This window comes from Danio aesculapii, chromosome 24, assembly GCF_903798145.1.
Source record: "Danio aesculapii chromosome 24, fDanAes4.1, whole genome shotgun sequence".
Classification (NCBI taxonomy): domain Eukaryota; kingdom Metazoa; phylum Chordata; class Actinopteri; order Cypriniformes; family Danionidae; genus Danio; species Danio aesculapii.
The window spans coordinates 34,285,676-34,301,727 of NC_079458.1; the positions used below are offsets into that span (position 1 = coordinate 34,285,676).

Below are 16,052 nucleotides of genomic sequence, written 5' to 3' on the forward strand. Positions count from 1 at the left end.
AAATGTGTTGTGGCAAGTGTTCCAAGTAACCTATGTTTATGAAAGTTCGGCATGGTGTCCAAATGAATTCAATATTTTTTATAGTAATAACATCACTAAATAATGATAATAGTGTGGAGCAACATTAGTTTCACAAAAAATAAAATTCAGCAACATTACTTGGCATTTGAATGTTGCTCACTACTACTAAGCTCGCAAAGTGTACCAAGAAAAATACCACCTACACCATTTTTGACTTGCATATAATTTCTTTCAGTAAAAGTAAATCTCAAAGATGTCTGTATGTTCATCAGGAGCAGTACTTTGCATTGCGGCCTGAGCTGAGGAACCGGGACTACGGAGACATCAGTGAGCGGGTCTCTATTCGCAAGCGGCTGCAGTGTCACTCCTTCAAATGGTACCTGGACAATATATACCCCGAAATGCAGGTGTCCTCTCCACACAAGCCCCAGCAGCCTGTCTTCATCAACAAGGGTTTAAAGAGACCCAAAGTACTGCAGCGGGGCCGGGTAAGACCTCATGTTAACGCTTTCACTGTTCACTATGTCTTGTTTCTCTGATGGTAAACTGTAGGAATGTGTGCTTTAATGTTTTTAGACTCTCACAACACACAGTACTGTACACTATTTTGTGTATTGAATGCCGTTTTAAGCTCTACGTCACTAGCTATGATTCCATCCACCTATTTTTATCTGCATTTTGGATATGCGCGTAATAAAATGGTTGATTGAATTGGCAGGATGCGCATACATTTTGGAAATGCGCATAAAAATGTGTGTAACGGAGTAGGATAAACTTCAGTTATTAGATAAGAAAAGATGTGCATAAACTACCATGGAAACACTTTTACCGAACAGATTCCAGTATGCGCGCTTAAAAAAAGTCATGTGATTTTGTTATAAGAGATCATGTGATGGCAAAAATGTGTGTGAATGGACAAACCAGCAGGGTGAGCACACTGTAAAACATCTCAAATGTTATTTTGGTCATTCAAAAATGCCGTAACCGTTTCATTATTAGTCTTATTATATTATTGTTACCTCCAGAATTGTTAAGAGCGTCTGTGCTTCGCATCTCATGTCCTCAAACACCACCACATCTTCATTTTGTGTCAGCATTTGTCTTCTGAGGCGCAAGTCATTTATTAAATAAAGAAAAGATTGACGCAGCTTCTCCTATTTCAGCAAATTCTGTTTTTACTGTTGATATTTGGCGCCAGTTAATCAGGAGGTGACGATTTTGTTGTCTTTGACTCGTTGGCTGGAAACACTGCTGTATTCGTACGTCTTTTATACGATATTCCAGTTTTGCGCATTAATTTAATTCGCATATTTGGATGGAAACATAGCTATTGGTGCCTAAACTCGGTTCTGGAGGGCCGGTTTCCAGCATAGTTTAGCTTCAACTTCCTTTAAAACACCTGCCTGGAAGTTTCAAGTATACCTAGAAAGAGCTTACCCATTTCAGGTGTCTAATTGGAGTTGGAACATCGGCCCTCCAGGAGCGAGTGTGGGCACCTCTGCTCTACATCATTTACTGTATTTTCAAAGACATCAGTCTTGTAAACAGCAGAGGGCAGTAGAGCAACACTTTCATCAACAGCATAAAAAAAACTGGAATTTTCCAGCATTTTCAGGCTCCCATAATATTTTGTGGTTTAAAAGAAATTTCACTATACAACAACAATAACAGAGAGACTGATAAAAGAACAAACACATCACATTTCTGGCTGCTTATAGTCTTTTTATTTTATCAACACCTGAATGTTGGCAGGTGTCAAAGTAGATCATGGGATTACAGCAATATCATATGGGATATCATGAAATGAAATGTCCATTATAGACAATTGAAAGTCAGGGAAATGTATATATTTCTGTTAAAGTCTGATATAACATTATGTTTGCTTGTCAATTTGATAAACATTTTATTTCTATATCATGTTTTTATCACGTTGTTATGGTGTTGGAAAAATGAGAACCCAGTCCAGGAGACTCGTGACAAGCAGGATTCTTTATTGAGACGTGTTGTTTGTTCTGCAACTTCAAGAAGTAAATGAGTCTGCAAGTCTAACACTAGTCTGAAACAAGTCTAAAAGGAGTCTGACTTAATACAGAGTCGTCCTGTCTATTGTATGTTTTAGGAGGAGCAGTGTATAGAAAACGGGCATGACAAGTTTAGTTAACAATCTTGTTTCAGGGTTTTTAATAAGCATCACCCATAGACAAAGGCACAGTTGTTGGGACCCTGCTTTTAGCATTTGCATCACTTTTGCCACTCAGGCAGTGCTCAGGAAGCAAAAGGTTAATACCCTGGCTACTAGAGTTTTGAATGAAATTATATAATTAAAAACCAAAGAATATAACCTTCAGTTTTGTGTGTGTGTATATATATATATATATATATATATATATATATATATATATATATATATATATATATATATATATATATATATATATATATATATATATATATATATATATATATACAGTGCATCTGGGAAGTATTCATAGCGCTTTTACATTGTTACAGACTTATTCCAAAATGGATTCAATTAATTTATTTCCTCAATTGTACACACAATACCCCATAATGACAATGTGAAAAAATAACATTTTTGAAATTGCTGCAAATTTATTAAAAATAAAAAACCTGAAAAATCACATGTACAGAAGTATTCACAGCCTTTGCTCAATACTTTGTTGATGCACCTTTGGCAGCAATTACAGCCTCAGCTTTATCAGGTTGAATGGGAAGCGACGGTGTACAGCCATTTTCAGATCTCTCTAGAGATGTTCAGAAGGATTTAGGTTTGAGCTCTGGCTGGGCCACTCAAGGATCTTTAAAGAGTTGTTGTGATGTCACTCCATTAATATTTTGGTTGTGTGCTTTGTCCTGCTGGAAGATGAACCGTCGTTCCAGTCTGAGGTCAAGAGCACTTTGAAGCAGGTTTTTATTCAGGATGTCTCTGTACATTGCTGCATTCATCTTTCCCTCTATCCTGACTAGTCTTCCTGTTCCTGCTGCTGAAAAACATCCCCACAGCATGATGCTGCCACCACCATGCGTTACTGTAGGGATAGTATTAGCCTGGTGATAAGCAGTGCCTGCTTTTCTCCAAACGTAACGCCTGACAGTCACTCCAAAGAGTTCAATTTTAGTCTAATCAGACCAGAGAATTTTGTTTCTTATGGTCTGAGAGTCCTTTAGATGCCTTTTGGCAAATTTCAGGTGGGCAGTGGCTTCCGTCTGGCCACTCTACCATACAGGCCTGATTTGTGGATTGCTGCACAGATGGTTGTACTTCTGTAAGCTTCTCCTCTCTCCACAGAAGAACGCTGAAGCTCAGACAGAGTGACCATCGGGTTATTGATCACCTTCCTGACTAAGGCCCTTCTCCCCCAATCACTCAGCTTAGATGGCTGGCCGGCTCTAGGAAGAGTCCTGTTGGTTCCAAACATCTTCCACTTACTGATGATGGAGGCCACTGTGCTCATTGGAACTTTCAGAGCAGCATAAATTTTTCTGTAACCTTCCCCAGCCTTGTGCCTCGAGACAATCCTGTCTCGGAGGTCTAAAGACAATTCCTTTCATGCTTGGTTTGTGCTTTGACATGCACTGTCAACCCTGGGACCTTATATAGACACGTGTATGCCTTTTCAAATCATGTCCAATCAACTGAATTTACCACAGGTGAACTCCAATTAAGCTGCTGAAACATCTCAAGAATGATCAGTGGAAACAGAATGTACCTGAGCTCCATTTTTTCACATTGTCATTACGGGGTATTGTGTGTAGAATTTTGAGGAAATAAATGAATTTAATCTATTTTGGAATAAGGCTGTAACAAAAAGTGAAGCGCTATGAATACTTTCAAGATGCACTGTATGTATGTATGTATGTATCTCACTTATGCATGCAAAATCAAACTAATGCAACTCATCATAACTCAGAAAGTGGCACCTCATATTGAGTCATTTGGAGATTGTCGAATGTCATTTATTTAAAGAATGCCAAATACAAATAAGTACAATGTTTTTGCACATCTATCGTTAAATTAATAGTAATACTTTCCACCATACATAAATCTTTTTAGCATTTTCTCTTTTTACCAACGTCTTTCTGCTCTCTTTCAGTTGCGGAATCTCCTGGCTGACAAGTGTCTGGTGGCACAGGGGCGTCCCAGTCAGAAGGGGGGCGCTGTGGTGGTCAGAGACTGTGACCCACAGGACCCTGAGCAGGTCAGTTTGTCACACCTTTGTGTTTATTAGTTGAAGATATAACGTTTAGTCTTTGGTGGAAATTATGACTGTTCATTGTGTTCAGAATTGATTGATATATTTATTAATTAAGCATTAAATTGATCAAAAGATACAAAAATTCTACTGCTGTATATATTTATTTAAACCTCTTCATTTGCCAAACTCATAATAATATTGTTTGTATTGTTATTTGAGATTCATTTATTATAAATGTTCTATTTTCTTGGCTAGCAGACTTCTGGTAATTCAGAGAACGGTCTACCATCAACATCTCGGTTAAATCAAGCTCAAGTAGTCCAATCACATGGCTAAACTGCAGACTTGCGACACTTCTACAGACCCCTGAAGAGCATATTGTAAAGATGCTGTATGTAGGATAGTGGTTGACCTAGGTATTGCAGTCCAAATTCAAAATATTGGAGAGGGGTTTTGTCACCTTACATCAGGGGTCACCAAACTTGTTCCTGGAAGGCCGGTGTCCTGCAGATTTTAGCTCCAACCCTAATCAAACACACCTGAACAAGCTAATCAAGGTCTTACTAGTTATACTTGAAACATCCAGGCAGGTGTGTTGGGGCAAGTTGGAGCCAAACCCTGCAGGGACACCGGCCCTCGAGGACCGAGATTGGTGACCCCTGCCTTACATGATCAGCTAATGTTTACGTTTGTAATTATTTGTATTATTTCCTAATTTAAAACCACCTCATGTGTATTTTTATATCTCTGAATCTGCGTCTCATTTCGGAGGCTGCTGCTGGCCCTCAGAGATTGTATTATTTGGCTGTGCACACATATTATATATTGAGGGAGACTTCAAGACTGAAATGGGAAACCCAGGGTGCTGAAATATAATTGGGTTAACTGTAAGTAGGCGGAGTCAGACAGACCAAAACAAAGACAGACATTCTGACACAGAACGCACATTTTCAAAGCAGAATGAGTGACTTTAGCATTGTTTATCAGATAAACAAATATGTTCACGCTTCTATCTGTAAACATATGGTGGTTTTGTGCTTTAGAAGAGTTTAAAACTCACATACAGCAGCTTTAAGTTTTTGCTTGGTTGTTTTGCAGGAATGGGCATATGATGAGGAACATGAGTTAGTTCTAGCCGGGCTGCTGTGTTTGGACATGTCAGAGATTCGTTCCTCTGACCCGCCGCGCCTCATGAAGTGTCACGGCTCTGGTGGATCTCAGCAGTGGACACTGGGGGTGAGAAATGACACTGCTTTTACCTCTTCTATCACCTGTACATTATAGCTGTAACTACAAGTTTTTTTTAATTGTACTAGCTTTATTTGACTTATATTGTTATTCATTAGGTAAACAAATAACCCTTTTAAGTTAATCTGAAAAATTTTTTGGCAAACTTCTATCAAAGTCTGTCGATTTGCTTCTGCAGGATCTCTGCGGGGTCTTAAAAGTTAATAAATTAATTCAGAGAAATTAAAGGCCATTAAAAAGTCTTCATTGCGTATTCTTTAAAATAGCTAAAACTTTGCTTTTTCCTTCTTGCTCTTTAAAAAAGAATTTTTGTCATGTAAGTAAAACTACACACAGTAATCTGTCCTTTCTAAAGGTCTCAGATCACCAGTTAACTACACATAAATAGGGATTTAGGCTAATCTCCTATTAAAGCAATGTTGTTGTAAAAAATGATATGAACCTTATTAACTAAAATAACTGTAAGCAAAAGAAAGCAGTTAAAAAACATACTGTGTGTGTGATAATGAAAGGATGATCGCACACACACGGTTAACGTTTGGGCAAATAATAATATGTTGAAAAGCGAAAGTAGCAACCAACAGCTTTCTGTTTCCAAAAGAATATATACATTTTTGAATTTTGAGCTCTTGAAAGCAGCAGGACTGTGGGTGCAGGAGCATTGCTTTTAGTCCAGTCTATTTCAAAGAGAACCCATCCCACCACTTTTGTTTCCAGGCACTGTTGCTTTCAATAGTATCTGGATGCAACAGTGATGATGCAGTCTGACATTGCATATCTTAGAGATCTAGGTCATATATACTTGCAAAGTAAAAGAAAGTTTTGCAAACAAACAAATTAAGTATTGAGCAAAAAATAAATAAAAAAATAAATACAAATCTCCAAAAATCACAAAGCAAAAATTAATTTAGCAAACAAAAGTAAAGAACTGCAGAGGGAAAATTAAGTTTTGAGAAATAAAAATGAAATTTGCAAACTGCAAAAAATCAAGCAGAGCAAAAAAACGAAATATTTGCAATTAAAAAATAAAAACTATATATATTTGCAAAACATTTTTATAGCATTGCCTTTATAAAAACCTGTCCAGTCAATTGTAATGCTCCTTTTGATTGGCTCTTTAGTCAACTGTGAGTTTGCGATGCTGTTTTCACTTTGCACTTCACTTTGTGGCCCTGATTTGACAAGGGGGCGGTGCACCTGTGCGTGAGTGATCATTCTCTCATATTAACCTGCTTTCTTTTGTGAGTTGCGGTTGGTAATGTTAAACCCTGGTTCTAAAGTTTGGCTGAATTGAATCCGTGTAGTTTATGAAATCAATAAAATCCTGCTAGATTTGACATCAACTTTATTTACTGCAATAGCCAAGGCAACACCTTTATTACTGCTGTACTGTAGGCACCCCCTGCTGGATTAGCATTTCAATCCACTTTAAAAATAGACCCTTTTCACAAGACTGTTATGCTCAGTGTTTGAGTCATCAGCATCTTAAATCCTTTTTATATCATCTTTGAATACACAGATGGGCTAATAATTCAGACTTCAACTGTAAATAAACACAATAACTGTAGGCAATGAAATGCATTATTATTATTATTTGTCCCTCTCAGAAAAAGAACTGGCTGTATCAGGTGTCAGTGGGACAGTGTTTGGCTGTTGGCGACCCTCTCAGCATCAAAGGGTATGTTTCCATGGCGATCTGTGATGATTCCCGCTCCCAGCAGTGGCAGTTGGAGGGTTGAGGATGCTGGTAGTGAAGAACCGCTAGTAAATCCAGCTCAGACAGAGGACTGAACTGCAGCAGAACAGCGCCGGCAACTCAACACGGTTCCAGCAGTCTGGAGGGTCTGATGGCCATGTCTATCGAGGTCCTGATCTCAACTTTGAATTTCAAGCCTTGGTCTGATGCTTTCTTGACCCATTTTCTTTACTCAGACACTATTTTAAAGAGTATTTTAAGAGAATCGTGCTCAGTATTTGTACGTTTTAACTATTTGAAATGTAAACTATTTGCACAGAGAAAATCTATTTTCATTGTAAAGACGTCTTAAATATAATCACAGTCTGCTTGATTTTATGTTCGGTCGGTTTTAATGATTAATTTAACATTTCTTAGCATTATATATATATAAACACAAGCCTGATGTTTGATTTCCTTTTATCAAGTTTTGTTTGATTTCATGATCACTGGATTTACCTTGAGCTTAATAAACTCTCAGTGTGTTCTTCTGTAATCATTCATTCATTTTTCGTCTGCTTCGTTCCTTATTTATCAGGGGTCGCCACAGCAGAATGAACCACCAACTATTCCAGCACATGTTTTACACAGCGGGTACCTTTCCAGCTGCAACCCAGTACTGAGAAACACCCATACACTCACTACGGCCAATTTAGTTTATTCAATTCACCTATAGCGCATGTTGTTGGACTGTGGGAGAAACCAGAGGAAACCCACACGTATGGTCATACACTGTGGTTATAAAGGGACGGACATGGTCAGTAACAATACTCAGGTAGGCTGTGGCATGGACAAGATGCTCTTTAAAGCATAAATATAGTTCCAGAACTCTGCACTTTAAAAATGTCTTTATTGATTTATTTGTTCATCTTTGAGGCTGATCTTTCAGTTTCCTCATCAATGGCGTGCAAAATCTCCATTGTTGCCCACCACCATCCTGCGAATGTAGGTAGGCGGGGGACCAGCAAGAGGGGGTCGGAGAGGAGGGTTCTGGAGATTAACAATGTCGTCCTGTTGAAGAACAGACATACTCATGAAAATCTCTTTTCGTCAGTTTCACTTTTGAGGACGTTTTTATCCACACTGGGGGGATTTTGACTCTTAATTTGTCCACAACTTTCTTTGTGTTTCAGCAAATGGAATGGAATTTTTTTGGGGAACAATTCTGGAAAAGCACATTCAGTGTAGACGAATTCTTAATTCTGGGTAAAACAGAAAGCAGGAACTAACCTGTTCCCTCCTCCTTCTGAGAGGACGAGCAGACTGAAGACCACGCAGAACCCCACGCACTCTTCCATTCACTACTAAATCTCTCTGCTGAGGTCTTTCAGGTTCATCCTGTTGCTGCTCCTCAGGCTGTGGTTCAGGGATCTGATTTTGTCCCCTACTGGCCACAACCTCCTCATGCTGCTGGTTCTGATGAGGCATCTGATTCACAAATGCTTCATCCTGTTGGAGACAAAGACAAAATCAAGTTACTCAACAGATTTACAGACAATCTGAAGATCTGTCAACTCAAACTTCTACATGTGGAATCTATGATTTAACACTGAATCTAACAAAACTCTAAGTAAGTGAGTGTATTTACACACACACACACACACACTATAATTAGTTGATTTATTCCATAAGACTCCATATAAAAGCCAGACACTTTTTTGCACAGGCCTTTCTGAAGGGTTAATAGTGCAAACTAATGATCAACAGTAAAAATAACAAATGTTTCCTCTTCTCATCCGGGAAAACCACCAACAATCAAGATTGTATGATCATTTGCTGTCAAGGCTTTACAATCAAAATGTGTCATTATAATGGAGGTCAATGGAGCAAAAACAGCCACTAACATAATGAAAGGGTAGTAACAATACACAAGGGTTAAAGAGAACATTTGAGCATATTTATAAGAAACAGCATTGGTCCTGGAAAAGCACATTCAGTGTAGACAAATTCTTAATTCTAAGACCGAGTAAAACAGAAAGCAGGAACTAACCTGTTCTCTCATTCTTCTGAGAGGACGAGCAGACTGAAGACCCCGCAGAACCCCACGGACTCTTCCATTCACTACTAAATCTCTCTGCTGAGGTCTTTCAGGTTCATCCTGTTGCTGCTCCTCAGGCTGTGGTTCAGGGATCTGGTTTTGTCCCCTACTGGCTACAGCCTCCACATGCTGCTGGTTCTGATCAGGCATGTGGTTCACAATTGCTTCATGCTGCTGGAGACAAAGACAAAATCAAGTTACTCAACAGATTTACAGACAATCTGAAGATCTGTCAACTCAAACTTCTATATGTGGAATCTATGATTTAACACTGAATCTACCAAAACTCTATAAGTATTCACACACACACACACACACACTACGAGTTGACTTACTCAATAGAACTCCATATAAAAGCCAGACACTTTTTTTGCACAGGCCTTTCTGAAGGGTTAATAGTGCAAACTAATGATCAACAGTAAAAATAACAAATGTTTCCTCTTAACCAGGAAAACCACCAACAATCAAGAATGTATGATCATTTGGTGTCAAGGCTTTCCAATCAAAAAGTGTCGTTATAATGGAGGTCAATGGGGCAAAAACAGCCACTAACATAATGAAAGGGTAGTAACAATACACAAGTGCTAAAGAGAACATTTGAGCATATTTATGAGCATTAGTGTTGGTAAATAAGTGATATATGACCATTTTAAGCCTTTCTTAATCTAAATATAGCGCAAATACAACATATTTTTCACATCACTTACTTTAAAACGTAACTAAGTAACACATTTAGTTCCTTTTTTCCAACACTGATAAGCAGATTGATGCTTGATTTTTTGGGGAACAATTCTGGAAAAGCACATTCAGTGTAGACTCATTTTTAATTCTAAGACTGAGTAAAGACTGACTAACCAATTGTCTCATTCTTCTGAGAGGGCGAGCAGACTGAAGACCTCGCAGAACCCCACGGACTCTTCCATTCACTACTAAATCTCTCTGCTGAGGTCTTTCAGGTTCATCCTGTTGCTGCTCCTCAGGCTGTGGTTCAGGGATCTGATTTTGTCCCCTACTGGCCACAACCTCCTCATGCTGCTGGTTCTGATGAGGCATCTGATTCACAAATGCTTCATCCTGTTGGAGACAAAGACAAAATCAAGTTACTCAACAGATTTACAGACAATCTGAAGATCTGTCAATACAAATTGCTACATGTGAAGTCTATGATTTAACACTGAATCTATTACAATTCCATATGTAAGTGAGTGTATTTATACACACACACACTCACACTCACACTATGAGTTGTTGTTATACTCAATAGAACTCCATATAAAAGCCAGACACTTTTTTTTGCACAGGCCTATCTAAAGGGTTAATAGTGTAAACTAATGATCAACAGTAAAAATGACAAATGTTTCCTCTTAACCAAGAAAACCACCAACAATCAAGCCTGCATGATTGTTTGCTGTCAAGGCTTTACAATCAAAAAGTGTCGTTATAATGGAGGTCAATGGGGCAAAGACAGCCACTAACATAATGTAAGGGTAGTAACAATACACAAGGGTTAAAGAGAACATTTGAGTATATTTATAAGCAACAGCATTGGGTGTATGTATGTAAGAATGTAATATATGACAATATTAGGCTAAATATTAATCTAAAAATAATCTAAAATATTTTCACATCACTATTAAAAGTAACTAAATAACACATTTAGGGCTTTTCCCAACACTAATTTTTAGTTCTAAGACTGAGTAAAACAGAAAGCAGGAACTAACCGGTTCTCTCATTGTTCTGAGAGGACGAGCAGACTGAAGACCAGACAGAAGCTCATGGATTATTTCATTCAAATCTCTCTGCTGAAGTCTTCCAGGTTCATCCTGTTGCTGCTCCTCAGGGATCTGATTTTGTCCCCTACTGGCTACAAGCTCCACATGCTGCTGGTTCTGAAGAGGCATGTGGTCCGCAAATGCTTTAAGCTGTGGAGACAAAGACAAAATAATGTTACTCTGAACAGATTTACAGGCAATCTGAAGATCTGTCAACTCAAATTTCTATATGTGGAGTCTATACATTAAGCAGGTCCTAGATAAATCATGTGTTGATATGTAAGCTTTTAAATGGTGGCTGCAGATATAAGTATACTCAGCATAGAGTTGTCAACACTGGTTCTAAAACTATTGAACAACTCCCAATCTCAATTTTGATCCACTTCAAATGTTTAGAACTGTGTAGACTAAAATCTCCACCCAGTAACAACTAAAAGAAAGCAGGAACTCACCCATGCTTCCCTTATCTTCAGCAGAGTAGGAGACCGGCGACACCTCGAAAATCTTCGAAATCTTTTCGGATCTTTAGGCTTCGCTGAAGCCATCTGACACACGTCTCCATTGTCCTATCAAGGAAACAAACAGATTAAATGAATACTGAGAACTTAATAGTTCAGTTTAAAGCTTCTGTTAATTAATATTCTGAAGATAAGTGAAAGCGAGAGGCAGTAGTGACGTACAGAAGACGCAGGTAGGGTCAAAGCAGGCGTGGGGTTTTCATATCCGAAAAAGAGATAGCCCGGGGTGTCAGACTCAGCATATCCGGGAGCTCCAGACGGCTCAATCTGGCTCTTGAGGACTGGGGATGTGGTGGGTTCCCTGTTCTCAGGCACAGAAGCTCCCGGTGATATTTCTGGTGCCTCCAAAAACTGCACCGAGGAGATGTCAACCTGAGGCTCCTCAATAGGGCGCTCAACCTCCATGATGGCCCCTGCAGCGAGGGCAGTGGCGAGCTCATCTGAGGCCTCAGGGACGGAGGACGCATCTGCTGTCTCTGCTGGACCAGACGCAGAAAACTCTCTGTCGTCCTGTTGAAGAAACAGACATAATTTTAAGTCAGTTTAACATATTAAAAGTTAATTTGACTTAGGTTAACTTGATTTAGCTTAAAATTTTAAGCCAACCAGGATTTGTTTACAGTGTTTACAGTGTATGACTTTATAAGCAATATTTTATTTTTGTAAACGTTACCTCCACAGTTTGACTCTGGTAAACTGAAGTGAAGTCAAACTGACGCTCCTCATCGATGGGGTGTAAAACCTCCATGATAGCCCACCAGCGGCCGGTGGAGAGGGCCGTGGCGAGCTCTTCTGCGCTCTCAGGTGACAGAGAGGCAGGAATCAGGTTGGAAAGATGGTTAAAATCAATGGTTGACATGCTGATGACAAATGCAATGACGAAATACAGAAGAAGTAGAAGATCGATAGACACTGATGACGATGGCAAACACACTGTAAAGCACTGAGAAACAAAGAGATAAGATTAGTAAATAATAAAAAGCTTCTGAACAGTTTTTTTCTCTTTAAATAACCAAAACACAGTAATGTAATGAAAATTTCTGCATTGGCGAGAGCAGGGATGAAAGCAACATGGGACAACCCTGACAACATTTGCTCTTCAGGCTATAAAGGCACAACCCTTCATGGAGCTGCCAAATATCAACTGATTTTGGGTCTGTGTCCAGCGGTTAGGTCCCAATTTCAGCGTTTTAGTGCAGAATTATTGTATTGGTTCTTTTTTCCTTATTACAAGTTGTGTTTCTGATATCATGTGTCACACTAATGATCAATCTACAGGTTATTTAGTGCAATAACACATCCTTAAGTATAAAATGGCAAGAGTTCCTGTGGGGACGAAAGTAACACAGTTATTTATTAGACAAACCTTATTTTTCACTTCCACATTAGAGTTTTTACTGTTTGGATTCAGATGTTTTAAAGAGTTAATGCATATTGCCAATAATACTAAAATATTCAAGAAATTGTAGAAAAGTTTAACATTTTGCATTGTTAGACTGCTTTAGAAACATTTGATGTAGCTGAAATGTATAATGACAATGCAGTTTAATGTTTTTTTTTTTGCAAAAATAAAGGACAAAATATGTTTGCAGTTAACATGAACAATGTCATAGTCAAATATATTTCAAATAAACAAGATTAAGCCAGTAAATCTAGCAAATATTGTGTTACTTCTGACCCACCCATGCTCATCCAAGCCTATGTATGGGGTCAAAAGTAACAATGTCTAACTTTTGTTTGACATGAAGTAACAGTATATTGGAGCTGTTCTACATTAATACAAAATAACACCTGGTCTTGATAGAGTTAGTTACCACAACAAAAATATTGTTTTGTTTATTAGGTTTTTATTAAAATAGTTACTTTTATCCCTGCTCAAAACACCCACAGTATAACATTGTGAATTTGTATTTCACTGCGTGTAACGTTAGTCTCAAAACAATAGCTGCTTTTCAACTGCCCGGCCTATTGAGACCTTTAACTCCGGTCACCGCCAGGGTTTTTGGTCTGCCAGACACTTTTAACCAAAACCGGACAGCGGAAAAGCGGCTATAATACAATAATTTAGCTAAAAACAGCATGTTTTCTGAAATATTAAACATTTTTAACAGAAAAAACAGATTTATTAACATAAAAAAGGTGAAGAGCACAGTATAAAATGTACTTACGATCATTCGACGACTCGGTATGATGTAAAAAGTAGAACATTCCATTTTACAGAATTCAAACGTTCTAAAATAACCATGACGACGCCGCGATGGAATCTATTACATTAGTACAGTATGTGTAGCTTATAGCTAAAGTAGTCATTACCACAGTATATGCTTTTAAATGTGTTTATATGAATACATTTTTCCACTTCTTTTAATATTTATACAGCATAAAGTACATTGAAATTTATATATTTAATAAAGGTATACATATTTGTGCGTATTTATTTTCTAAAAAACAAACAAAAAAATTAACGAACATTAAAAAAACGTACTTGAAAGCTAATAACATACTTTAGGTAAAAAAAAAAAACATAATAATAATAATAATAATAGTTTAGCTGTACATAAGTTGTCAAATTGAATAAAGACATGCATTCTGTTGCTCTACTCACTATTTTATTAGAGTAATTCTTCAATGCTGCCAGTAAACCTTTTTATGAAGTGGATCATTCCATAATTAATTGCATTTAAAAGAGTATATTTTCAATAAGACGTTTTTAAGAGCTTAATATGCATCTTTGGGATTGAGCTTTGGTTGAATGTACACACTTTGGGCCAGCAGGTGTCGCCAGCAGGTGGAGATTTCAATGCTTGCAAACAGTGAATTATTTTTGTGAAGTAATTCAATTGTAGTCCAACTCACTCACCTCTCTGCATATTCAGTTCTTCATCCGGGGTCACCACGGTGAGTGATCCACAACCCTGGCACATGTTTTACTGGCTGACTCTAGAACAATAGCCTACATACAATAAATATAATGCCCACATTTATCAAGTAGGTGGCCAATATGAGACTCCAGTGTGTGTGTGTGTGTGTGTGTGTGTGTGTGTGTGTGTGTGTGTGTGTGTGTGTGTTTCACCTTTTTGACATTCATTCATTCATTCATTCATCAATTGTGTATTCATGTTATAAATAAAGGTGTTAAAGAAAGGGAATTTCTGGAACAGAGCAGCACTGTAACATTGACTATAGTTAATTAAAATTTTCCTACATAGTGGCCACATATTGTATTAAATTTAGTTTCACATCCACCTTTTTTGACAAAAATAAGGCAGACAGACCCCAAGTGTTGCTCAAGCACTGGTTATGTAATTAATAATTATATTTAATGTTAGCTTCTTATTTTCTTTTTGAAAATAAGATAATGTGTTGCTTAATAAGATTTCAATAATGCAAAATGTTTTTGTATCAAGCAGTCAAAACGTCATGCTCAGAATACCACCTTTTTTGAGCCAGGAAAACCCTGGTTAATAATAATTGGTGATTGCAGTGATTGCTGCTTGGTAAGCATTGTGATATCAGTACTGACTTAAGCAACTGTTTATTTGATCCGTTTCATTTAAAAATCATTTGATCTGACCAAAAGAGCCAGCGAAAGAGATAGAAAGAGCTCCAAAAAGCTTTTACTTTATTTATTTGTTAAAAAAGAAGTACAAATAAAATTCTAAATAAAATTAGTTTTAGCCTAAAGTGAGGATTCAGAAAAAATAAAGCAGAAAGCCAAAAGAAGCAACGATTCATTGAATTTAAAAGGGGGATTTATGTGGAGTGATGTACTGTACCAATATAAATTCCCTAAAAACCACAGCTTCATGCTTAATTCCTAAAAGCAGCAAGGTTTCACACAAATAAAACTAAAGAAATGAAACAAATAAAGGTTTCTTTGGCACAATACTGATAGCAGAACGTTTACCAAAGCAAAAGTTGCAGAATCAATGACAAACTCAGAATCAACAACATGAACTACCCATTTTATAACTGAGATTTTTTTCTACTAAAAAAGCTTCAAAATGCACATTTTCATTCACATCCTTTTTTCCTCCATCTACTGGTGACAATTTCATATCACATTGCAAGGTGAGTAAAAATAAATCTGACAGCTGCTATATACGGTATAGATAAACTCACCGGCCACTTTATTAGGTACACCTGTCCAACTGCTCTGTAACGCAATTTTCTAATCAGCCAATCACACGACAGCAACTCAATGCAAGTAGGCATAAAGACATGGTCAAGGCAATCTGCTGCAGTTCAACCTGAGCAACCTGAGGGAAGAAAGGTGATTTAAGTAACTTTGAACATGGCATATTTAAACCGCTGTAATTCCTACAGCATTCACCTAATTTGGATGTAAATACCCTCAAATTAAAGCTGACAGTCTGCAGTTAAAGCATATCTTGTTCGTTTAATTTTAAATCCATTGTGTTAGTGTATAGAGCCAAAAATATTAGAATTGTGTCGATTTCCAAATATTTATGAACCTAACTGTACTGTATATCACAGCAAAGC

The 16,052-nt window shown here is 37.6% G+C and overlaps 2 protein-coding genes across 6 annotated transcripts in view; one reads left to right on the top strand and one right to left on the bottom strand.

The window, feature by feature from the left end:
- galnt11 (UDP-N-acetyl-alpha-D-galactosamine:polypeptide N-acetylgalactosaminyltransferase 11 (GalNAc-T11)) overlaps positions 1 to 7,299 on the top strand; it is a 32,565-nt gene extending 25,266 nt beyond the window's left edge. Inside the window, exons 9-12 of the mRNA XM_056450834.1 lie at positions 294 to 509; positions 4,137 to 4,241; positions 5,337 to 5,474; positions 7,094 to 7,299. Coding sequence (XP_056306809.1) covers positions 294 to 509; positions 4,137 to 4,241; positions 5,337 to 5,474; positions 7,094 to 7,225 — 591 coding nt within the window. The 3' untranslated portion in view covers positions 7,226 to 7,299. The remainder of the gene's footprint in view (positions 1 to 293; positions 510 to 4,136; positions 4,242 to 5,336; positions 5,475 to 7,093) is intronic.
- Positions 7,300 to 8,054: 755 nt separating this feature from the next.
- On the bottom strand, positions 8,055 to 16,037 carry LOC130218324 (putative mediator of RNA polymerase II transcription subunit 12). 5 transcript variants are annotated; one of them, XM_056450498.1, is made up of 10 exons: positions 15,672 to 16,037; positions 14,410 to 14,502; positions 12,223 to 12,492; positions 11,712 to 12,059; positions 11,484 to 11,597; positions 10,981 to 11,181; positions 10,115 to 10,336; positions 9,212 to 9,433; positions 8,452 to 8,670; positions 8,055 to 8,232 (listed from the first exon to the last, which is right to left on the bottom strand). In XM_056450498.1, exons 3-10 carry the CDS (start codon positions 12,406 to 12,408, stop codon positions 8,119 to 8,121), a joined length of 1,626 nt encoding a protein of 541 aa, XP_056306473.1. In that variant the 5' UTR covers positions 12,409 to 12,492; positions 14,410 to 14,502; positions 15,672 to 16,037; the 3' UTR covers positions 8,055 to 8,118. The 5 variants fall into 5 exon arrangements, with proteins under 5 accessions (XP_056306473.1, XP_056306475.1, XP_056306476.1 ...); XM_056450500.1 differs by lacking the exon at positions 15,672 to 16,037 and having other exon boundaries at positions 9,212 to 9,430; positions 14,410 to 14,578; XM_056450501.1 differs by lacking the exon at positions 15,672 to 16,037 and having other exon boundaries at positions 9,212 to 9,430; positions 10,115 to 10,333; positions 14,410 to 14,577.
- Positions 16,038 to 16,052: the final 15 nt, after the last annotated feature.

Excerpts from the sequence above, each read along its gene's own strand:
- LOC130218324 (XM_056450498.1), bottom strand. The coding sequence starts at position 12,408 with ATGTCAACCATTGATTTTAACCATCTTTCCAACCTGATTCCTGCCTCT. Across the intron at positions 10,337-10,980 it reads TCAGAACAATGAGAGAACCG|CAGGATGAAGCATTTGTGAA; the intron begins GTTAGTTCCTGC and ends CTTTGTCTCCAA. Across the intron at positions 9,434-10,114 it reads TCAGAAGAATGAGACAATTG|CAGCATGAAGCAATTGTGAA; the intron begins GTTAGTCAGTCT and ends CTTTGTCTCCAG.